Raw genomic sequence first — 25,446 nt, forward strand, 5'->3', positions numbered from 1 at the left:
TTCGTAAAAACTGATTGATGGATCGAAGGTCCTGTTCCTAATTCGTCTCAAGGAATGAACATGACAGAAAGTGGACAATCGCTTTAGAAATAGAAGCCACAGGCTGGAGCCTCGATGGTCGATGGATCGAAGGTCCTGTTCCTAATTTGTCTCAAGGAATGAACATGACAGAAAGTGGACAATCGCTTTAGAAATAGAAGCCACAGGCTGGAGCCTCGATGGTCGATGGATCGAAGGTCCTGTTCCTAATTTGTCTCAAGGAATGAACATGACAGAAAGTGGACAATCGCTTTAGAAATAGAAGCCACAGGCTGGAGCCTCGATGGTCGATGGATCGAAGGTCCTGTTCCTAATTCGTCTCAAGGAATGAACATGACAGAAAGTGGACAATCGCTTTAGAAATAGAAGCCACAGGCTGGAGCCTCGATGACAAATAGAGAAACCTCGAACATTCTTCTCTCGATCACCAATCAGAGCCAGCACGTGATGCCTCTCTGATGATCTACCTCTAGTCTTCTACTCATAAACGTTCACTCCCGTTTCATAGGCCGGCGACTACTGCTTCGGAAAGCCTGGCACGTCACCATGGAGATGAGGAGGTTTGGTATCGAAGAGAAATTGCCTTCGGGATACCGCTTAGCAACCGTGGATGAAGTTTTGCATTTTGAGGGCTTTCGGCTTGGAACTGATACAGACAAGCAGGATGCCGGCCCCGAATACTTCCGATATGCGGTCCTAGGCTTTTCCGGCTTCGAGAAAACGCGGCTGAAGAACGGATTTATCGACAACCGTCAGAAACTAGTTTGGAACGAATTTGCGGGCTTGTATGTGGTGGAAAAGCTTGCAATAGGTTCAGCCAGTAGCCATCCAGGTGAGCCGTCAGCAAATAATAGCTAAGCATATAAATAAATTACTTGTCAATAGATTGTGATCGTGTTATATAAGCTAGTGCCTAGTGACAGCTCCTAAACTGGTTGAACATTGAAGCTGCAGTCAGTGTAGGTAGCATGTAGAGGGAGAAGGTTAAAGCTTACGTTTGCTGCTACTAATTGTAACGGAACGTACTTTGATGCAGCAGAGCCTAAGCTAAGTCGGAAGGACCGCGCGGTGGCACTGTTGTATGCGTGTCTAGAGGACGACGCAGAGGAAGCTGAAGAGCTGATCAACAGTCAAGAAAAAGAAGAGAACATAATTCGTGAGCTATGCGATGGTGCTCCATGCGGAGGGAGTCCTTTGCATTTGTGTGCGTGGGAGGGTAAGACCAAGTGCTTGGAGCTGCTGCTGGGAGCAGACCAAGAGGCTGCGAAAACAAAAGCGAAACTAGACAACGAGACAGCGCTGCTGGTAGCCGCGCTAAGAGGACACGAGGAGGCCCTGAAGCTGTTGCTACACCATTCTGCTGGTCAATCTACCATCAACGATCAGACTAAGGATTTCCAATCTACTCCTCTCTTGATGGCCATCTGGTCCTTCAATCGCGTCCACAGCGAAGACAGTAAATCATTCGAGTCCTACCTCGCGATCTGTGACCTCCTCCTCAACACTCCCGGCATCCGCATCGATCTGCCTGATGCCTCTGGCAACACCGCCCTCCATTTCGCTGCAGCTAACGATAACTTCGATCCCTCCCGCCTCGTCACCCTCCTCCTCCGCCACTGCGGCTGTCATCTAGCAGAGAATCAAATCTTGATCGAACTCGTCGCAAAGTCTTATCGAAGGAACCGACTCTTCAATGAAGTCCCTCAAAGCAAACGACGATTTCTGCAGATCCGCAACAAGCAAGAAGAAACTCCCTTACATCTTTCCCTGTCAAGTGAGCGCATCTCTATCCAGTCTCCGCTCTTGCTCATATGTGCTGGAGCTGACATCGAGACGACCGACGCCAGCGGCCAAAACGCTTTACACCGAGCATGTGCACTTGCTTCTCGGAAAGGTATTGTCACATTACTCCGCCAGTGTTTCCTCCGGCAGGACCCGAGTCAGGAGCAAGACGGCCGTGTAGAGTGGAGTCGCTATACAATGATGCAAGATATTGCAGGCCGAACGGCCCTGCATATAGCCGCTTACTCGAGCAATATTGAGGCCGTTTCAGTCCTCCTAGATACCACACAGGTCTCGAAGCTTGTTCATGTTCGCGATTATAATGACCAGACCACGGTACATTACGTCGCTCGTTCTGAGGCGCAAGCAGAGGTCAAGAAAAAGATGGTCGAAATGTTCTTAGAGCATGCAGGGGACAAGGAACAACACTTACTCCTTTGGGCTACTGCGGAAGATCTTGACACCGCGGACTCATGCATAAAGGACGGCAGCGACCAATTAAAAGAATACCTGAACGCCAAAATGAGAGAATCGGAATCGAAAGGTGATCTTCTTAGAGATGTTTCGTTGCTGTCGCATGCTATTCGATCAGGTCGGTCTCTGATTTCTGATGGTCTCTAATTTTTTGCACCCCGTATCAGGGATGAATCTACTGGAGCTATCCTTGTCTTTGAAACGCCACGATATGACTGTGGAGTTGATAAACAGAGGCGCCGATATCCATGACGAACGTGTGAAAACCCACCCAGGTAAGTTGGTTGCTCTCTCGAGTCTCGACTCTCGAGGTTGCTCTTTCAGCTTGCACCTTTTTTTAGTGTCATAAAAACCTTTGAGGTATAATTAACCTTAAACTTTCGTTACGCAGTTTTAGAAATTTGGCGAGAATTCTTTGTCACCACTCTTCCAAAAATGAAGATTGAAGTCTAGCTAAAACTTATCAACTCGATTATTTGCGAGATTGCTGTCGAATTTGATCTACAACCTCTAGTTTTATGAAAACAAAGTTTAGTACCTAGTATGACCATGTCATTACAAAAATTGACTATGGCCTACCATGATAGAGATGGTCACCATGTTGGATGTTACAAGGACTCAATGTAGAGTTTTTTCAAATTGTTTCCAAAATTTGTGATGAACAATAATATTAACATATGTTGTCAATGCCTATTTTCAACAAAATTGCAGATCTATGCAAGCTTTTAGAGCAACACCACGGCAGAACAACTGACCAACCATCTGGTGAAGACCTCTTAGGTAAGACTCTGATATTGCTCATTGGCCAATGCTAAACTTCAAATGCTTATTTGATAATAAGTACTACTAGTATTATTTGGAAGTAGCCATAATGTCAAGGCGATGGCAAATCTAGTTATGATAGCTTTTAGCATATTACAAAAACCATACTACTTATATTTTGTGAATAAAGTATATTAATTTCTATAAATTTAGGTATGAAAAGTTAAGAAACAATTTTTTGGAATTTCCAATGAAAATGCTTATGTTAACATTGCTTCCTAGAGGAAAGTAGGGGACTCAATGGCTGGAGCTCGAGGATAGGTGCATGAATGTTCATGCTAAGAGGTGTGCACCTAGGCACCTAGTGTTATTGAAACAAGAAAAGAGTTTAATTATGATGATAGTGAGGGAAATTTTAATAGATAGTCAAGGAAGGAGATTAACATAAAGGGAGAAGAAAATGGAAGTTCTTAAAAAAAACAGAATTCTGGAATTTCCAATGAGGGGTTTTTATGTTAACATAGCTTCTTAGAGCAAAGCAGGGGAGTGATTGGCTAGAGCTCAAGGATGGGATGTATGAATATTCATGTAAGATGTGTGCAGCTAGGCACACAATATGATTGAAATGAGAAAAGAGTTCAATTGTGATGATGGGAAATTGAGAGTCAAGGTAGGAAACTAATGTAGAGGAAAAAGAGCATCTAAGGTACATAAAATCAAACAACTTACTATGCCACACATACAAATATTATTAGATCAGAGGAAAAAGAGCTAAAGATAAACTAATATTGTGACCACCTTAGAGCATCATGAGAACAAGGGTTGCTCACTTAAAAGTAAAAAATCCACAACCATTTTGTGAGCACTGTTTGAGTAATGTTTTTGCTCACCATTGGAACTAAAGAGTATTTTTTATGACTGATAATGTATTTGTGCATGTAGAAAGAAAAGACATCACAAATGCCATAGCTGTACTCCTTTTGAACCAGCATATGGGGAGCCCTATTACAGTTGGAATATTCGGCGGGCCTGGGATGGGAAAATCTAGCCTTATGCTTCAGGTGCAATTCAATTATGAGATATGACTATTGGCATCACACAATGTCATGAATTATGGATATTCTAAATATCTTACATTTGCAGGTGCAACATGAACTATTGCGAATAGCTGCATGTGAAGCGATAGCCACATCCAAGGCAATGTCAGGTTTGTCCAAAGACTCGAGGAGGTATAACTTCCCTGGTGCATTAAAAAATGATGTGGACAAATGGGCAAAACAATTGCGCCAAAATGCAACAAAAGAAATTGAAAAAATTGAGGTATGTTGTAAATTTTGTTTGCTTAGCCTCATAAGAAAAGAATTTATAAACTTGTTTTAATCTCTCATGGTGAGTCTGTTCCATCGTACATCCATGTTATGCAGTGACAAAATTTGTGTCACTAGAGAAAGGGAATGAACCAGGGGATTGATAAAGTCAAGGTGATAGGTTTGGTGGTTGTGATGATTGGCTTGATTGATATTGAGGTGGGTTTATTGGTAGTCTCTAGCTTTTAACTAACGTAAACTAGTGATGTGCCATATTATGCCCTCTTTTTAGTTTTCTTCATGTAGTTTAGTTAATAGCCTAAGGACCAATAGACTATAGTGGATCATCCATGTTGTTCAAGAGGGATTTCCATCGCCTTTGGTGTCCACAAAAGGCATCTGATAGTTTAATAGGAGTACTAGGGCACATCCTATATAGTAGGACAAGGGTAAACTGTTGTATTTCCAGACGATGACCGTTGTTGAGTACTTGTTAGGTGGACCTCACAAATGCATCCTTGACATAATGGTGATGTTTGAGGACTGGCTAAGTATGTGGTGTATTGCCTCACAAAGTTTGCTAGGAATTTGGATGCCTCCTTGGCAAACTATTGGTGGAATCCCATTGGTCTAGTGTTCTCGATCAGCTCTACTACACCTCCAAATCTAGTGGCATTTTTGTCATGTATGTCATAAATTGTTTCCACTCCTCTCGAGAAACAAAACTCTTTGCATTGCTCCCACATTGCTAGCTTAGCATCATAAGGGAGCATGAGTGATGTGCTTTGAGAAAGTTATTGCAATGTGCTTTGCAAATACTTATATTGTCAGTGAACTTGGTCCCCTTTTTTTTATATAAATAAAATAAATAATTGAATCATATTAACAGAGGGGGGGGGGCTTTAAAAAAAACACCTACAAAAGATGGCCAAACAAATGGGTAGGGCCCTAGTCCTACACTCATGCAGTAGAGGGAGAACTATATGCAGATCTACTTCAAGTGTCAGGCTAAATCGCTCAGGCATTGGCTTTCTAGAGGCTTGCCAGCCTGCTCTAATGACTTAGCCAGATCACACAGTGTGGCTTTGACCGCTCCAAAAACTACAACCTCCCTGGTTCCTGCAGGTATATCTGTCCTAAATATTACTTGGTTCCTGACAGTCCAAATGGACCACCAGAAAGCCCCTCTAATGAAAGGCCAACAGGCTTGCAGAGTGGATGGGAGTCTAGAAGAGTCTCTCAACAAGCTCAGTTTCTAATTGTTTCCAAAAGGAAAACTTCATCATTAACCTTGCATCTCCGACAGCTTTCTCTACTTTCTTCTAGCTCCCTTTGACCTCAAGGCATTGCCACATTAGGTGCATTACAGATTCTCGTGCACTCCCACATAGGGCACACATGGGAAACTTGGAACTTTTTGGCAAGCTTGGATCTTACTGGCAACCACTGGTTTAGGACTTTCTAGAGTAAGAAGTTGAATCTGCCCACACAACAGGTTTTCAACATTTACTTGAGTCTATCTCGCCACCATCCATGAGTGCGATGAAGACCCCACTTCTTGTTTAGGTTCCAAACTGGTATGTGACTTTCCAGCAAGAATCTATACACCAGTTTAGCATAGATCTTAGAGGAGTTCTCCCCAAGTACCACTACAACAGTCTCCTTCTTGGAGATCTATACAATTAGATGGCCAGGTTTTTGGAATCTTTTGTAGTACATCATTAATCAAAGCAGTCTCCTGCATTGTCAATAGGTAATTACATCAGATGTCAACTAAGGGGATCCAATTACCCCTTCCAGGGTCCCAGATTTGAGACCAAAAGCGTAACCCTTTTCTAAAAATACTGCATGCAGTCTTCATGTTTAAGTGAGCTAGGGAAGTTTCATCGTGTGTCATAGCTTTAGACCACCAAATACATTCGCTCAAACCTACATCCCCTTTAAGTGCCCCTAAGTTTCTCCATGAGCATTTATTAATTACTGTCCTCTAGGCTGAGACCAAGTCGGCAGGCAAATCAGACCCTCTGATCCGTAATGGGAACTTAGAGAAGAGTCTAGAACCTCAAGGGAGACCCTTCCAAACCCCAACCTTTGGGCTTATTCCCTTCTCAATGACCATCTAACTACCTCGATCTAAGGATTTGATTCCTTAAATAAGCACGGAAGCCACTTGCTAATCAAAGATATGTTCTTGATGCTCATATTAGGAATGCCAAGACCCCCTTGTTGTTTCGCAGATTTGAGGTCACCCCATGGCATGTAGTTCATCCTACGTCTACCTTTCTCTTATGCCCATAGAAATGCACGGAGAAATCTTTCGATCTTTTGCCACTAATGTGTCTGAATGACCAAACTGAAGCTACATACATCATAGTGGCAGAGAGTACATGCTTGATGATGAGTACTCTAGCATTCCAACCTAAGGGTACTCCATACCAGCTTTTCAGCTTATCCTTGATTCGATCTTTGAACCATTCGAAATGCTACTTTAAGGATATTCCTATTCCTAATGGGGCCCCAAGATGCCTCACAATCTGCCCACAATTAATCCCCTTGGTTTACCCCAATTTTACCTCAATTTCTAGGATTTTTTGGGGATCATCTGATGAACTTGGTTCCCTTGGATGAGTTAGCCCTATGTGTATGGTGTAGAGTGCAACAATATCTTGTTTTGCAAATACTTGTATGGGTTAGTGAACTTGGTCCCCTTTGATGAGTTAGCCCTATGTGTATGACTTAAAGTGTAAATCAATTTGCTCTTAATTGCCTTCATTTGTTTGACAAATAAATGTGAGGTTTATAAGCTTCTCATAATAATAAGGATTTATAAATCAAGCTCATGTATATAATATAAGACTTACTTCCCTTGTTTCAAGTGTAAAAGCATCGTTGACCTTCCCTTACTTCTTCTCTTTCCCTTTTGGAAATGACAAACCTTCTTCAATCTAATTTGTAGGCTAAGTGCGAATAGCGAAAGGAAGACATAACTTTCTTTAATCTAATTTGTAGGCTAAGTGCGAACAACAAAAGGAAAACACCATTTCGAAGTTATACAAGCACCGAAATTGTTGCAAGCAAGCAAAGCCTGATCAAGCATCCTTATTGAAATTCTTATCCAAGTACTCTGAGGAGCATTCATGGATATTCAAACGTCTAGCACTTGCAAATTGTGGAAGACCAGTGAGTTCTCAATCTATCCTTTGTATTTGGAATTCCTAACCGTAATGTCTTTTAGAAATTTTATAAGGACTCGGTAACAATCGGCAAGAGTTTTGGAGTTTTAAAATAAAAACCTCGTTTTTTTAAAATCAGAAAGTTGTTGTGGACAATTGAATACTTCATCAAGCGTACTCTCGTGATTAACCTATTGCATGAACGTAATTGACAAAGTAATTAAGCGGTCCTTATTTGCTTAATGCAATGTGGGGACAGGTACCTGCTGTACTCACAGTACATTACGACGCCTGGCAGTATGAAAGTAAGGACGAGGCGTGGGCTGGCATGGCAGTGGAGATTACAAAGGAAATGGAGAGATGCATGACTACGGCTCAATTGCTTCGAATATGTTGGGTCTATTCCTTCAAAAACAAACCCCGCGACATCTTTGTGAACCTTATTGTTCCCATAATCTTGACTGTCTTGCTAGGCGGCCTAATTGCATGGGTAGCATGGAAATTGTTATCCTTACCAGATAATCCTGCCCTCGACAGCTTCAAGTATGGATCTTTGCCATTGAGCGTGGTCGTGGTCTTTTGGGTTGTTCTAAAGAATATTCTCAGTATAGTGCAGCCCGTGAGTGCACAGCTTCTTGAGTACACCAAGTTGCCAGCCCATGAAGCCAAATTGGGCTACCAGCATCAAGTGATAGAAGACATCAATTTCTTGAAGCAGCAAATGTGCAAGGAACCGTCTCATTTCTTCTTATGGAAAGTGATTGCTTGGTTCTGGAGGACGGCAATTGCTGTCATCGGGAGTGACGCTGGTGATATGGGTGAAAGGACTGAATCTTTAAAGCGGATTCCCCCCAAGCATAGTCTGCGAATCGTGGTCTTCATAGATAATCTGGACAGACGCAGAGAAGAGGTGACTACCTGGAATCCTGGATCTCAAGTGATCGCTAAATTCAAGCACGTAAATAATTACGTAAGTGAATAGTTACAACAGCCAATCGCACCTAACTTCTATGCTCAATCATATGCAGCTGCTAGTTCCATTGAACTTAATCCTCACTAGTTGCGACATAAATGCTGTGATCGCCATTGACAAAGGAACCGTTCAAGATGCTCTCGACAAAGGAGATATGGATGCTGATACAGTCTCCGAAAAAAGAGTTTCGCGGGGGAAGAAGATTCTGCGTCAGTTGATTCAAATACCCATTGTATTGCCAGACCCGGGCGTCGATGAATTGAGGACCAAATTCCTGAAAGAGCAGCTGAATGACCGAAGCGATCAAGAGGACCAAAGTAGTCCTCTTCCAAGCAATAGTGCAGCGGATCATTTTCCAGAAAACAATCCTCAGCCTACACTTACCTGTTCCCAGATGTCCGATGCCGTCATTTGCAATCTACCAGCATTACAACAAGATCAATATAGGGAGGGTCGCGATAACGTCATCTTCAATCTACAGTCATTACAACAAGATCAACATACTCAAAGAGGTAATTAGTTCGTAAATCATATCCTGGGAAAAGATCTAATTGAAGGTCATTCAAACCAATTCTATTGTTGAAGGCAACAGCGTACATGACACATGGATGGTATTGTGGGTGTTTTCGCAGGATCTTCCGTGCAATCAGATACTGCTTTCCATAAACTAGGTGCATTTACGAAACCAAATTTCACAGGCTTCAAAATTCAAACCCTTTTTACTTCAGCAGTCACTTTTCGGCGAAATCCCTCAAATCAGTATTACATTTAAGGTCTAGTTTTCTGCTGCTTTTTAAAAGACAGTTGATATTGCGTGATCGTGCAGGCCAATGGACAGCTATGAATTTAAGCGTGCTCGATTCAAACTACTCCAAAGGTGAGATAGAGGTGTTCCAGCACTTGGCTAAGCATGCATATGGTGATTATCGGAGCCCTCGTGAATGGAAAAGACTCCTGAATTACCACCGTCTTGTGAGGGGTATTATGACGGACCGAAAGAGGAATAGTACCAGGATTAAAGGGTGGAAAAGGCAATTAATAGTGTGGGTGTTCGTGTGCTGGCAATGGAGGAAGCAAATGAACGACATTATCAAGGTATCTATCTTCCTCTTATTAATTTTCCACTAATTAATCCATTAATTAGTGGAAAATAGATACCCCTAATCACTAGCACTATATAAAGACCATCACAAGACCCCTAATCAATAGCATTAAATAGAGACCACCACAAGACCACCATGATATTTCCCTTAATTGGTCCATTATTAGATACTTACCTTTGAAAATCAAAATTGAGACTCTCCCTTAGCACTAAAGTTGCTTTAATGAAGACCACTACAAGATATAATGTGGTAACCTAATTGTGTTCAACTTACCACCAAGATGTGGACCAAAAGAAATTAAAATGTAAAATTGCATTTCCTACATCCATGTTTGCACATGACATTATTCTAGCTTGAAGATAAAGTTAACATTGAACAAAGGTTCATGCCAATGCACATAAGAAATTTGAGTCCATGCTAGTGCTCCCCTTTAGGCCAGGTAGCTCTTCTTTGAGTAGGGCTACTAGCTATATATAAACATACATGCACATTTCTTTATACTCAAACAACATATGTGGATTAAGAACTAGCTCTTAGAGGTAGACATGAGCATTTAGCCACTAGCCTATATCAAAAACAACATATTTGGACTAATAACTAACTTTAGAGCTAGACATCAACAATTAGCCACTACCTAATGTTAAAAACTCATTGTTAAACACATAAGTGACTTATATATGTATACTAATAAAGTCATTGATTATGCAGAATTGGTCCGAACTAGTTCTGGTACCAGATGATGTAAAGTCACTCCTCGATAAGGAAAAAAGGTCGATACGACTATTGACACGCTCATCTTTTTCTGAATCTACCGAGCATTTTTTAATGAAGTTGTCCACTGAAACCCCAGATGGTTTTGAAAAACTATTAGCTGAGAAGTCCACAGATGCGTGGGATTGGGTGAATGGGGTGTATCCCCATCTTAGCGAAATTGTGATGATGCAAAAACAAAAAGATAAAAGTATGATTGCAATGCTACCTAAAATTCAAAATGATGTGGGTCCAATTCAAGAAATTGAGCCTAATACCAAAAATGTTGGATCCACTATTGTTGACACAATCAATCTTACAGAGGGTACAGAGGAATGGAAGAACATGCAATGGGATAGGATGTTGAAAATTTTCAAGGTTGGAAAATATGATGTTAATATGCAAGGTATCCAAGCCTTCCAACAATTTCGATTTGATTGTAAGGCTGGCTATTTAGAGCTCCCCTATAGAGTAGAATCCACGAATTGAAACTACCCATCATCATGCTATAGCTTAATTAGATTTCAACCAAAGCAGACAAGGACTTGAAACTTTCCTAGTTCCACATTCATGGATGTCAATGTATGTATTTCCAATCTTGCAAATATTTGATATTTTGGTACTTGAATTGGAAAACACATGTAGTTAACACATGTAGTTTTGCATTTTTTAAATTGATTTGCATACATGCATATGCACGTGCATGCGTGTGTGTTGGTGTGTGTGCATATGCACTCGCATGGATGCATGCATGTGTGTGTGTGTGCACGCATGCGTGCGTGTGTGGGTGTGTATGTGTGCCCGTGCGTGTGCATGCGCATGTGTGTGTTGGGGGGGAGGGGGCTGGGTCGATAGGTTAGTGGGTGGGTGGGTGTGCACACTTTCACTCAAAGAAGTCACTAGATATATCATGTGCATTCTAGGACTATTTTTAAAATTTTTTTAATTTGTGAATATTTTATGACTACAAGCACCCTTTTTCTTTACAAACCTTTAAATTAAAAAAAAAGATTTTTGATGCTACCCTAGTATAAATAGAGTTGTTAAAAACATGATTTAAAAATATCCTCTATTTAGTTCACGTGATAGTCACATGTTTGTGTGCATGCACACATGGGTGCATGTGTGTGTGTGTGTGTACACAAGACCTCTTTTGCATAGTTCAATCTTAAACAATAAGGGACTAAAAAGAAGTATATTGCATATGAAGTTTACAAAAAGGCATAATTTTGTTCAAAAAAAAAAAGGAGATTTTAGAGGAGATTCGAATGTAGGTAGCATGATAAACTTTTTAGTGAAGAGTGATGCTTGAGTACCTACCACCATCCAAAAAAGAACATGGGTGAGAACTTCTGTTGACTTAGTGGGGAAGACAGGTGTCATAAACACCTCTCCCTTATTATCAAGGTCGTCGCAAAAAATTAATTAAAACCAGATGCATTCAGAAGATTAAATGTAACAAAACATGAGCCCATCATGTACGTCAAAGTTTATGGAATATTTAGGGAATATTTCCTATACCATCGCCTCAAAGGCTTTCACCCTCGAACCCCCACCAGGGGGGCCCCTGGCCCCCAGGCCCCAACAAGAATAAGGGGCTCCCACACAATCACCTTTCTACCATCAACGGTCTCATTGATAGACCTCATCTGACATGCAAGTCACGATCCATCCAGTGTCTCGGGCTCACACATGGCTTCTCATCATATGGGGACCTTACAACTTGAGCACCTTGGACCACTAGTGGTTACCAGGAGGGTGGGGCATTGAGCATATCTAATAGAGCGTTGTATCGCTTAAGAGCTCAAGGGTTGGCTCTGGTTGTTCTGAGGCATTGGGAAGTGTGAGCTGATGGCTTCTCTTGGGAGCCATTTATAGATCAGTTGCATGGGAGAAGCTTGTGTCAATGTGTCGTGGCAATTGAACGGTCAGTCAGTTTGGCATGCAAGGAACTGGCAGTGCATTTTGGCGATTGGGAGGGACTAGTGTTGATCTTGCATTTGGCACTACGGGTGTTATACTCCATGATGGAGTTCATTGGACAAGGATTTGGTGAGGATGGCAATTGTGGGAGTGAGAGCCTTATCCGAGGGAAAAGGCTTGTCAACAGGACTCGGGTTATACCTCATACATCCTTGGATGGTGCGGTTGCTACAGAGAATCCAGTACGAATGGCATAGATTGCATTGGTCTTGGTGGAGAGTTGGGGCACTATTGGAGTCTCATTTGAACATCGGAGCTGGGTCGAATGCTGAGTCAGTGGTTGGATCGGACGCATAGTCTTTTCTTTTGCTTGAAGTGGATCGTAATTGGACATCTTAGTCGGATTGAAATCAGACTGTGTTGTCAGAGCAAACTCAAAAAGACTCATTAGATTGGAGTCAGGATGGTAGGATTCATGTCGCACATGTCGGGCGGATTGGAGTTGGAGTCGTTTGTCCACTCGCGCATGCCCATCAGATTGGAGTCGGAGTCGAACACACTAGTCAGACTTGGATCATACTCAGAGTTCTCAATCGTGGGTATCGTAGCAGTTGAATTGGAGTCAGACCCTTCGTGGTCGAATCACCATTGGGTCCAAGCATTCCACCATGGCCACGTCTGCTAAATCCCGTGTACCTTCACCACTTATGTGATTGGATCTGTATGGTTTAGAGCATAGCTGAGTTTTGCTGGAGATGAGACAACTCGTTTCTTTTGTGTTTGTCAGACTGGCGTCATGGACTTTGTTCTCTGAAGCTTAGCTTTATCTTTCGCGGATTGAGCCTCTAAGTCTGGATCTTCAGATGGGTTGAATGAAGTGCCTCCCTAAGAACGAAACAAGTTAGGAAAGATAAGAGTGTTGATTGTAAGACAATGGTGATACTCAAATGACAACGATGAGGATTAAGGTATACTCACATGATGCGCCACCACCTTGCGCCAATCAATTTAGATTTCTTCATCCTCCTCTTCAAACCAAGAGTAGGCTCCAATCTTGAATGCCCTTTGGTACTCCTCATCAGTTGGAGGCCTACCAATTATAGATTCCTGTGGATCCAAATTCAAGGAGTTAGATATGAATGACAAAACATTTGAATGACTAAAATATTAGATATTCAGTAGAAGATAAATACATACTTACCACCCATGCCTCATTGCCTAGTCTGCCATTGCTCCCGATGTATGAAGGACTTAGGGTCTATAGGCGTCTCCTCACCACCCTCCTCTGAGTCACGAACGCGCATCTGGATTCTCCTTGTACTCCTTCACTTTCTTCCAATATTTCGGGTCTGCCCACCCTGGCTTGGGCTTAACTAACTTAATAGCCTTCCTAAGTCGTATCTAAAGGACTTAAGGAGCTCCCCCATGCACGTAAGCATAGCATTTTGATCAAACCCATACCCATTAGGATTGGGAGATTTTCTCTTTATGGCATCTATGACGGATTCCTTGGCTTTATTGTCTTGCTGTTTCCAAGGTTTGAATATGTACTTTGGGAAGTGGGTGCTCATCAACCTCCGCATGTAGCTTATGAGCCGCCTCCCCTCATCATTCTCTATAACTTCCCCAACTGTGTTCACAAAGTAGTTGAGGTCCTCGGGCAAAACATAGTCTGAAGGATGCATGGTGGTTCGAGTAGCGGATCCAGACCACAAAGTGGGAGTAGTGGAGGTAACGTGAGGGGTGGAGCGAGCGCTTAACAAGCAAGCAGTAGGGGAGCAAGTGGTCTCTGGGGTGCTGTAGCCTATGAGAGGGGAGGGCAAGGGGCCATACTGGAACTATGTCTCATGAACAAGGGGAGATCTGGAGCACTGGGAGTGTGCAGACTCGTCTACATCTCCCATGCCACCACATCAGCCTCGACCCTCACTACTCTTTCTTGACCTATGATGGTGATGCCCAGGTGATGATCCCTTGGAAGGGGCAACAAGGGATGGTTGTCAGCCCTTGAGGAGCCCCCTAAGGAATCGGCTGAGTGGAATCAAAGTCATCTTGAGAGTAGAGCCATGAGCTCTCCTCCTACATGGAGTCCCTTGATCATCGGGAGTCTACTCTCCGGATGGGCGACGTGACGACATGTCTAATTTAACAGGATTCGACAAACACTCGACAAACACAAACACAAACATGAAATCGAATTAGAAGCGAAAAAGCAACAAATACTTACATTTTACTACAAAGACAATATACTACTTAAAATTTAAGTTCAATTTACTAAAACTCTAATAAATTCGTATTGATAAACAAGATTGATCTCCATAGAAGACATTATCATGTATCTAGATCTGTAAACAAAATTTGTCTCCAAAAGAGACATTCTCATGCATATGTTAAATATAAAAGTTTTCTACTGCCTCGGGGGGGTCACTATGTATAAACCCTCTATATCACGTGCGTTCAAGGCCTATATTTAAAGTCCCTTATCTGTAAAAAATTTCATTAATAAAATGTACCCCTTTTCTATACAAATCTATAAATTTTTTCCAAAACTATTTTAAATTGTCCCTTATGTATATTTATTTCTGTAAATTTTATAAATAAAAAAAATCCTTCTATTGAACTCATGTGATAGGGTTACATATGATGAGTGTCCCCCCCGAGTCTACTGCTCTGTGTTACCACCACTCGTACCGTCCTCTTGATGGCTAAAAGGGTCAATGAAGACCTCATCCTGCACATCTTGTTCTATATATTGGTACTCTTCTTGGACAATGTACCCATGGTCCAAGAAGATATCAACACAATCCATTATCTCCTTCACCGTCTCCAATTTATCAATTTTGTGCCCAAACTAATTCCTCCAAGATTGCGGAGGGTCCTCATCTTGAATCTTGTAACTTGCAAGAAATGCTCCTCCCTTGAAGATCTATCTTGACCCCACCCATGTGCATGCACTTCCACATTATACTTCACCCATTCTTCATCATTTTTAATTTTCTCTGCAACATGGGATAGCAGGAAATCCAAGTGCTATATAGTGGCAACATGAGGGAGAGGGTTTGGGTTTAGGGAATATTGTCGGGGATTTGGGCGGTCCATTAATCTGGGTTTAAGGGTGTTTAAGAGGATTTAGGAGGGGGGGATTTAGGGGGTGTTCAGGGCTTAAGGGGGTTTAGGGTTTTTTGGGAGGTTTGGGGGGGTTAGGGAATTTGGATGGTTTTAAGGGGTTTGGGAGGGTTTAGGGGGTGTCGGGGTTTAAGGGGCTTTAGGGTGTTGGGTCTTTAGGGAATTTGGATGGTTTTAAGGGGTTTGGGGGTTTTTGGGGGATTTGGGTGTTTGAATTAATTGGGGGGGATGGTTTTAGATGTGTTAAGTGGAGAGGATGAGTAGTAGTGACAACTCATCGGGTGGGGGCAACCTCCCGGGAGTGTGGAGTGGCTTCGCAAGAGATTGCCTTGTCCTTGCATGCATTGCAAGCGAGGGGTTCGTCATCGGCGCCGTATTGTCATGCACCACCAGAAGCGGATATTGGTTGTCATGATAGTGCATCATCGGTAAACCAATGATATTTGAGTGATTCATGGATATTTATATTGCGTGCACATATTGCACACACTAACCTTGGGTCATCATACAAGATGAGGAGAGCAGCGAGGCAGCACATGCAACATCACCATAGTTCGAGCTAGATGTGATCCTCTAGAGGAGGATGAAGGTATGGCAGACATGATGGATTCTATTTTTTGAGGCACCATGTGAGATGGGGGTGAGATGTCTGAGCATGAGGCCATGATGCAAGATTTGGCATCAACACACTTGTATGATGGTGCGAGGATGACAAAACTATGAGCTTGCCTCTTGATCTTGCATTTACAGGCAAAGTATGGCTAGTCACAAGTGTCAGCCTTGATGAGATTAGTGCAAATCATGTTTAGAACCTTGTTCTTAGTATCTCTTTCCTAATTCTTTTAATTAGTATCTCATTCTTCAGGTTTCTTGGATATGTAAATTGCAATAGGTTGATACAGAAGATGTTGCCTGCCCCAAATACCATGCCCAATTCCAGAGACGAAGCCAAGAAGATGTTGATGATGGTTGGGATGACCATCCACTTGCCCTAATGATTGCATTTTGTTTTGTCATGAGTATGGCAATTTGGTTAATTTTTTTGAAGTGTGGAGCACATCGCTACAGATAGGTATTGATGGGGGAGATGATACCAGTGAAGGTCTTGAGACATTTTCGCATCATCCCTAGAATAAACACGTGTTTAGATGCAAGTCCAATGCATAACTAATGACATGGCATGCCACATACCGGTCCCCCGATGACACCTTGAGGATCCCTACAGATTGTGTTGCTTGGAAGCACATAGACAACATGTGGCCAGACTTTGTGAGGGGTGTTCAAGGCTTAACGGGGTTTAGGATTTAGGGTTTTTTGGGGGGTTTGTGGGGGTTATGGAATTTGGATGGTTTTAAGGGGTTTGGGAGGGTTTAGGGGGTGTCGGGGTTTAAGGGGCTTTGGGGTGTTGGGTCTTTAGGGAATTTGGATGGTTTTAAGGGGTTTGGGGGTTTTTGGGGGATTTGGGTGTTTGAATTAACTGGGGGGGATGGTTTTAGATGTGTTCAGGTGGAGAGGATGTCAAGTAGTAGTGACAACTCATCGGATGGGGGCAACCTCCCGGGAGTGTGGAGTGGCTTCGCGAGAGATTGTGTTGTCCTTGCATGCATTGCAAGCAAGGGGTTCGTCATCGGTGCCATATTGTCATGCACCACCAGAAGCAGATATTGGTTGTCATGATAGTGCATCATCGGTAAACCAATGATATTTGAGTGATTCATGGATATTTATATTGCATGCACGTATTGCACACACTAACCTTGGGTCATTATACAAGATGAGGAGAGCAGCGAGGCAGCACATGCAACATCACCATAGTTCGAGCTAGATGTGATCCTCTAGAGGAGGATGAAGGTATGGCAGACATGATGGATTCTATTTTTTGAGGCACCATGTGAGATGGGGGTGAGATGTTTGAGCATGAGGCCATGATGCAAGATTTGGCATCAACACACTTGTATGATGGTGCGAGGATGACAAAACTACGAGCTTGCCTCTTGATCTTGCATTTGCAGGCAAAGTATGGCTAGTCACAAGTGTCAGCCTTGATGAGATTACTGCAAATCATGTTTAGAACCTTGTTCTTAGTATCTCTTTCCTAATTCTTTTAATTAGTATCTCATTCTTTAGGTTTCTTGGATATGTAAATTGCAATAGGTTGATACAGAAGATGTTGCCTGCCCCAAATACCATGCCCAATTCCAGAGATGAAGCCAAGAAGATGTTGATGATGGTTGGGATGACCATCCACACTTGCACTAATGATTGTATTTTGTTTTGTCATGAGTATGGCGATTTGATTAATTTTTTTGAAGTGTGGAGCACATCGCTACAGATAGGTATTGATGGGGGAGATGATACCAATGAAGGTCTTGAGACATTTTCGCATTATCCCTAGAATAAACACGTGTTTACCAATGGTGTAACTAATGACATGGCATGCTACATACCGGTCCACCGATGACACCTTGAGGATCCCTACAGATTGTGCTTCTTGGAAGCACATAGACAACATGTGGCCAGACTTTGTGAGGGAGCCACACAATTTACATCTCGGGCTCACAATGGATGGTGTGAACCCTTTTGGCTTATGCTCGACATCTTGGTTGACATGGCCCATAGTCTTGGTGAACTGTAATATCCCGCCATGGCTAACAATAAAGAAGGGACACCTCATGCTTCCCTACTTGTGCCAGGGAAGTACAAGGACAAACATATGAATGTGTACATGGCACCCTTGATTAAGGAGCTATAGACTCTGAGTAGACCCTATGGAGGGGCATTCATGTCTTTGATATTTCTAGATCCCCAAGGCGGGCCACATACATTTTGATGTGGACCATGCATGAATATCTAGGATATGGGGAGTGCATAGGTACGTGCTTGTGCATGCCTATTGACACCTTTATGCTTTATTGTGGTGTGATCTATGCATGTCTAATGACCTAATTGTGCATGCATATATGTAGGACTTAAAACTCAAGGGTACTATGCTTGTCCTATTTGTGGCCCTAGTTTGAATGTATGGCACTCCAAACATATGAGGAAAATGGTTTATGAAGGTCATGCTCAATACCTTCTGCTTGATCACCCTGCACATAAAGGTCAACTTGATCCACCACCGATCCATAGGAAGGCAAGTGACTAGATTCAGGATTGGAGAGCTATTAGGGAGGAGCCTTCTCCTGGTATGGAATGGTTGTTGATATTTCATGAGCTTCCATATTGGGGTGAGTTACAAATCAATCATGTCTTGGATCCCATGCATATCTTCAAGAATGTCGGGGCTTCTATTTAGGCACACTTGGTTGGTGACAAAGAGGATGCCTCACTTGTGGCCCCAAGAGTCTGTGCGTAGAACCCAAGAGCATAGCTCTACAACTCAAGAGGGTGGTTCAGGAACCCAAGAGTGTCCTCCTAGAATTGTTCTCCCAAAGGCACCATGGATCCTTTCCAAGGTAGAGGAGGCAAGGGTGAAGGTGGACGTTGCATCTTTTTGGGCACCCACAAGACATTGCCTTACGGGAGCACTTACAAAGGGCAATAAAATTAGTGGCCGCAAGTCCCATGATTGGCACAAGGTCTTATAGGTATTCCACATGTTAGCTTGAACACTTAGTAGAACTAATATTGTGATGCGTTCGTGTAACTTATATGATTGTGATACATTGTTATTACTCCTTTGTTGCTTGGGTAGTTTATCCTCCCAATTACAGTGAGAGGATGCTTATCAGAAGATGTTAGAAAAGCGATCTACAAGATCAATGGCATTGTAAGGTATGGTTAATATCATATCACCTTCATTATATTTCATACAATTTTAAATATTGAATCTTACAGGTGCATGTGGATTAGGTGGATCTCAGAAAAAGAGATCTTTGTATCGAACATTGAGAGGGCTAAGGTGGATTCATTGAAGCAGTGTGCTTACTTGAGAAGCACTTTCCCTCAAGTATTATGATGACTCAGGGGACAATCCCTATGTAACCTATTTGTAGTATTTCCTAGTATTTCCTCTATAAATTTTGGGAAATTTTATAAATCCCCTTCTGTAAGTATATTTATTTTCCTAGAGGAATTTTAAAAGTCCTTATGTGAGTCATACACTACTACTTTTGGAGTCCCTTTAGGTAGGATGAGATATTTAGACTGCAAGATCTCTACATCACCGGCATTATTTGAAACTACAGACAAAAAATTGAGGTATCGACTGCAATAATGGGCAATGCATAAGTTTAAGATGGGTTTGTATCTTGATGATGCCATAAGGCAAGAGAAACAAAGAATAAAACATATGTGCAAAAATTAAGAGGAACAAATATCAAACAAGACAAATCATGTGTGCCATACACCAAGAGCAAAGAATTGTGCAAAGTCACTTGAAACACGTAAAGAGCTCAAGAAACAACCTTTATAAAAATACTACATGAAAGATTGGGAGCTTTTATAAATGCTTTATATCTTTCAATTTTTTACAAAACCATATGTATGGGTGTTTTAGCTAGGAGAAGGGATTATAGATTAGCCAATTTTACAAAGCATTCAATGACGATATATAATATTTATTTCTTGCCAAATACAAACATCTACTAAGTCATATCAAACCATGGTATTAAAACCATAGAGGCTACATTCATACAACATCTTGTTGTACCCGATGCCAAAATAGCATTTTCAAACTTGCTTAATGGCATTCATATAAACAAAAGTACCCAGGCGGTTGCAAATCATCCACTTCTGTGATTCAAGGTCCTGCAAAAAAATAATTTAAAAAATCCATCAAGACAAATCAAACTAAACTCAGCGCATAGTAATAATCATAATAAAGCTTTTATCATATTAGAAAGATAACAAAGAAGCCCCTACCAAGTGCATTTAATGCCCCTTTACAAAGTCATTGAATACATTCCAATCATTCTCATCTAAAGTATACTTATTGCTATTACACTCATAGGTGAGGTTTGCCAATGCAATTACACTCTCAATATTTATCATGTCAAGGTCTGTAAGGTCATATGTGAAGCATCTTGAAACTTTTGCCTTTTGATACCACCCAAGCTGGACTTCTACTCCAAAAGGTCTATCTGAAAGGTTGAACCCTCTTTTATATTCCACATACCCCCCACCAACCTTTCTCCTCATTTTTTGAACTCGTCCAAGGTACCATATAGCTTGTGTTTTCTTTTTTTGCAAAGATCTTGGATTGCATTTCCTTTTGCTTTTCCTTGTTTTGTGTTCTTCATGAAAGAATACGGCACAATCGGAACCTATTCCAAATAGGTTCTCATTTGATGTAGCAAGAGGTATATCTTCCTTAGAGTAGTATACTCCTTGGCGAACCCTTGTGAGTCTATCTTTAGAGAGTGGGGGATTTCCATTAAGTTGGCTTACCAATGTGGACTTGAAGAGAGTTTTACCATCAATGGTAATAACTGGGCTCACTGCTTCTTGTTCATCTAGGAGAGAATCCACCACATGTCTAATTTCACTTATGGAGGCATCGTTGTCATTATCATCTATTTCTAACACATGAACTGCTTGACATTGGTCTTCTTCTTCAGAATCAGATTCTTGTGAATATGCATATGCAAATCCATTTGACCAAGGTTCCATCCACCACTTCATATTCTCACCCTTTGGCTTCATATGCAAACTTTCACACCTTTCTTGAGCACTTTTTAGTCCCTTCTTCAATGCTTCGATGATTTTATCATCAGTTGACACACACTCATAGTCCCCTAGATTAGCTTCTCGCATGTTCTCTTTGAGATTCAATTCTCTCCAGACATGTTCTTGCTTCTTATGTGCCCTTGTAAATAGAGGACTATCCTCTTTGCATTCAAAGTGTGCAAGCCTATTCATACTACCTGCACTATGTAGCATATCCATCAAGTCATAAGCGCGTTCTTGTCCCACCATGCTTCCAATCTTACTGAAGAAGATTTCAACTGCATCTGAACCTGTAAGATGTAAAGGACACCTCAGGCCTGGACAAAATTCTCTAAAGTACTTGATCAGTAGGACCACAAAATGGCATGAGAGTTGCACATCTAAGAAAGCTTCCTTAGTTATGAAGTTTCTATTCAACGTATAGTTGGCATGATGAACAATCCAAGACCTCCAAATTTGAAAGAAAAACGAAACTTTGCCCGCAAGATAGACTCGATCCACAAGATTCAAATGTGGAGATAAGAAGATGTCGATGTAGTCCCCAGCAATTTCAAGATAAGCTTGTGTTCCTAGCATGCTCCTCTCTTTTCTATGAATTCCATTGTTTGCCAATTCTCCCAAGCACCATTGCACTTGTCTACTGCATATTCTTTGAGCTCCAGCCCAATTTTGGCGGTCATCTCGCCTAATGTCTCCCTCCCTTAGCATATGCTTGTCGATAGAAAAAGCATCATACACAATAATGACATGATTTAAGGTGATCCAAACATTGCCAATAGCCAATTGACGCTTAGGCTTGTCAAGAACATTGACTAACTTTTTTCCATTATGTACAAAATCTTGATCATGGAGCCCAAAAACTTGATTTTCTAAAACTTTTGCTGAGAGAGGCCATCCATCCCATTTTATCCCAAATCCACTACCTTTATTTCAAAGACCCCATGGATAGGCATGAATCAAAGACCCCATGGATAGGCATGAATCAAAGACACAAATATCATTGGCTCTAGCATTGTTACCTTAGATGTATGAGCATGAATCTTGGATGTATATTTATTGGAAAGTTTACAACCTCTACACACTAGCATTTATGCAATGGTCCCCTATATTCTACACAAAATATTTCCAAAGAGGAAAACAACATCAAAAGTCGAATAAACGACCAAGTGTTGAAGCCAAAACTATTATACAACATTGATAACCTACAACGACACTGAAAGCCAAATAAATGACCATGTGTCGAAGTTTAAACATTTGTTTTATGAAATAAGCTATGACAACACTGAAAGCTGAATAAACGACCTAGTGTCGAAGCCTACTTATTTTATAAATTATATATCTAAGGAACAACACCAAAAGTCGAATAAACGACAAAGTGTTGAATCCTATTACTCTTCTAAGGTTGAGAGATGACACATACAGTCGAATGATACGACCAAGTGTCGAGCTAGTTTCAAAACAATGAGAAGGAGTCCTTGTAACGACATCAAAGGTTGAATATTACAACCAAATGTCGAAATGCAGACTTACTTACTTAACCGCACATATAATCGAGTAATACGATCCAATGCGGAAAGATAAGCACCATGCAAATGCATGGCCCAAGTAATTGACTCAAATATTACATTACAAATCAGATGATCGACGTATTATGTCGAAATGCCAAATACGACACTACGTCGATATCTAATAGTCATGTAATATCAAGAATAAAAAAGTTATGACATTGACATACTATATGAAAAGACGACACTACATCGAACATACGTGAAGAAGAAACCCCCCCCAAAAAAAGCTTATCAACTTATCAAAAATTTGCCAACAGATGGGTTACTGAGCAGAGAAAGAAAAGCTATCATACCTTTATTTCAATTATAGTTTTGATTTTGGATTACTAACCAGGCACAAAGCGAACAGAGTCTCCTTGGTGACCTACACAAATCCAAGGGACAATTAATAGAAATCCTCTCAATAGAAGGCAAGCTATAAACTCCAGTCGAGTCGTTCCCAAAACTACCTTTTCGAGATGCAGTGCCTTATGAACAAACTTATTAGAGAGCTTATGTAAGGTAAAGGGGAAAAAAGTAAGGTAAATGAGGAATCCTAAGCTATGGATGAGCAACCCAACTTCGAATTGCGCATATTAGACTCCAAAATCTTACAGTCAACCAACGACTGAACCAGGGTTGATAAACTAGTGGCCCTTACTTCACACAATAATTGTGAGTGTGGAGGACAGCATCTTGGTTCCTATAGTGGTAGTCTGACTAATCTCCAATCCTCTTCCACTACATAAAGAACCATTTCACCTCATTGATCCCAAAGAAAGCAAATAACCTGGTAGTGGAACTCCTCTACCAGAGAAGACTCCCAGCCAATGGATGCATCTCCTTGTCCCTCCCTGTGAGATTGAATCTAAACAATCCAGAGGGTTGGCTGTATCAATCTGCACAACAAGGTTCTGACCACCTTGAAGGTCCTGAGTAATGCTGTTCCTCCCTCTTAATGCTCCATGCATATACTAATTTGAGGGTGCATCCCTGCAAAGAGTAGAGATGAGAGAGCAGGCATGAAAGGGATGCAAAGTGGGGTGGGCATATTTTTACCCCTTCTCTCATATTACTTCCCCTCTCCCTTCCTGTCAAGGCCTTGTAAACTTTGCAGGGGCTTCGCCAACCCCCCTTCCACACTTCCTCCTCCCACCCCCCACCCACCCCCCCTAATCTCTCATATTACTTCCCCTCCCCCTTCTTGTCCAGGCCTTGAAACATTGTGGAGGCTTTGCCACCCTCCCCTTCCACGGCTCCTTCCCCGCAATCCCCCATCCCAAACAAAACAGGGAATTAAAAAACAAAGGTTCCTGTGTTGCATGTCCATCTACCCACAATGCTATGCAGGTGTCAAGTCCCTGATCTCTCCTCATTTGCAGGCTCACAGGTGGGGCACTGACCCTATACAGAAAAGTCATAGCCTGCCATGTGGAACCCTGTTTTAATGATACCATCATGAGTGAGTACGACAAGGAATGCACAACAGAAGGAGAGACGGGGAGAGGTTGGTCAATTTGAGCACCCTTTGAGAGGATGACTATATTCAGTTAAGAGAGGAGCTGGAGAGGAACACAACAAAACAAAGACCCCTCCTTTGTGGAAGACTTTTTCTTAGAATACTGATGTACAAATTCTTATCAGATCCACAACTTAGTTGCCGTATAGATGATAAAATTGGGATATATTTACAAACACTGACCATAAAAGGTTTCAAATACAGGATGTACAAATGAGGGGCTTACTAACAATTCCAGATGTTCCATGATGGATCTATGGGTCTAATGAGCTGGACAAGTAACTATTAAATGTTAGACAAATATATTTTGAATAACTCCAGCATTTTAAACATCCAACATAATCTTTTCAACATTACCAGAAGCTCTATCAGTATTTGTAATGTCCTTGGACATCAACATGTATCCCATCCCCAATGAACCCCAAGACCAAAAATGTTCCATGTAATTAATATGTCCCAAAGGGGAACACTCGTTAATTTCCCATCACCATACCTTAATGTAGCAATGCGGGACTGGTGGGCCAACCCGACCAACAGAAATATCATCCCATTCTGAAAAGGTTACTCTAGCACAAGTTTCAGTGAGACCATAACCTTGTCCAATGGGTCCATGAAGATAAAAGGATACTTCTACTAGGATTTTGAAAACATGCTAGAATTCTATTTAGACAGCTTCCAAAAAACTAGCATAACTGGCACAACAGGCAACTGTAATAACATGCCTCACAATGGTAACCTCAAAATGACAGTCTAGAATGAAAAGGTCATAATATTAAATGGAGTGTAAGCATTTCTTGTGAAGCTTTGATTTTTATTACAGATTTTGACAAGCATTGTGACACTTGTAAAGAAGGATCCATGCACAATTGACCTGGCACGCGAAGATGGTTACTGAGATTAAAATATTTCTAATCATAAATTATTCCACTTGTCAACCCCAAAATATCTAATTTATTTGCTAGATTATATTGCTTGTCTGTCCCCATGGCTTCCAAAAGATCTGTCAAAGAGATTTAAAGACTTGGCCTTTATAGAGAGATACAAGAGAGCATTCCATGAAACTCTTCAAGTTTTTGTGCATGTTGGAGCCTAATGCTCACTTGTCGCTGAAAGACAAAAATGCATGGAGCTATGCTATTTCCATCGGGGGAAAAGTCTACATATGCAATGGGATGGTCAATTTTACGTACAAAGCCTGTAGGCTGATAAGAGCCCTCCCACAATCCTCATAGTGCAAAATGAGGAAAAGCATACCCTGACCAATAAAGAAAATGCATTATGTGGGCATAAGGCTATTATAA

General features: G+C 41.5%; 1 protein-coding gene across 1 annotated transcript; it reads left to right on the top strand.

Moving 5' to 3' along the window:
- The first annotated feature begins 558 nt into the window (after positions 1-558).
- On the top strand, positions 559-10,852 carry LOC147901362 (uncharacterized). Its single transcript, XM_087376475.1, has 11 exons — positions 559-871; positions 1,079-2,365; positions 2,463-2,570; positions 3,007-3,075; positions 4,000-4,118; positions 4,201-4,377; positions 7,797-8,507; positions 8,566-9,022; positions 9,143-9,181; positions 9,337-9,605; positions 10,322-10,852. The coding sequence occupies exons 1-11, from the start codon at positions 586-588 to the stop codon at positions 10,850-10,852; spliced, it is 4,053 nt and encodes a 1,350-aa protein (XP_087232601.1). The 5' UTR covers positions 559-585.
- The last annotated feature ends 14,594 nt before the right edge of the window (positions 10,853-25,446 follow it).

This window comes from Dipteris shenzhenensis, chromosome 6, assembly GCF_047967505.1.
Source record: "Dipteris shenzhenensis isolate YYH24624 ecotype China chromosome 6, Dip_SZ_1.0, whole genome shotgun sequence".
Lineage (NCBI taxonomy): Eukaryota > Viridiplantae > Streptophyta > Polypodiopsida > Gleicheniales > Dipteridaceae > Dipteris > Dipteris shenzhenensis.

What these genes read in the sequence shown, in the direction of transcription:
- LOC147901362 (XM_087376475.1), top strand. Translation starts at nt 586, where the DNA reads ATGGAGATGAGGAGGTTTGGTATCGAAGAGAAATTGCCTTCGGGATAC. An exon ending in ATCTGGTGAAGACCTCTTAG is followed by an intron (nt 3,076 to 3,999) that starts GTAAGACTCTGA and finishes TTGTGCATGTAG; the next exon opens with AAAGAAAAGACATCACAAAT. An exon ending in TACTGCTTTCCATAAACTAG is followed by an intron (nt 9,182 to 9,336) that starts GTGCATTTACGA and finishes GTGATCGTGCAG; the next exon opens with GCCAATGGACAGCTATGAAT.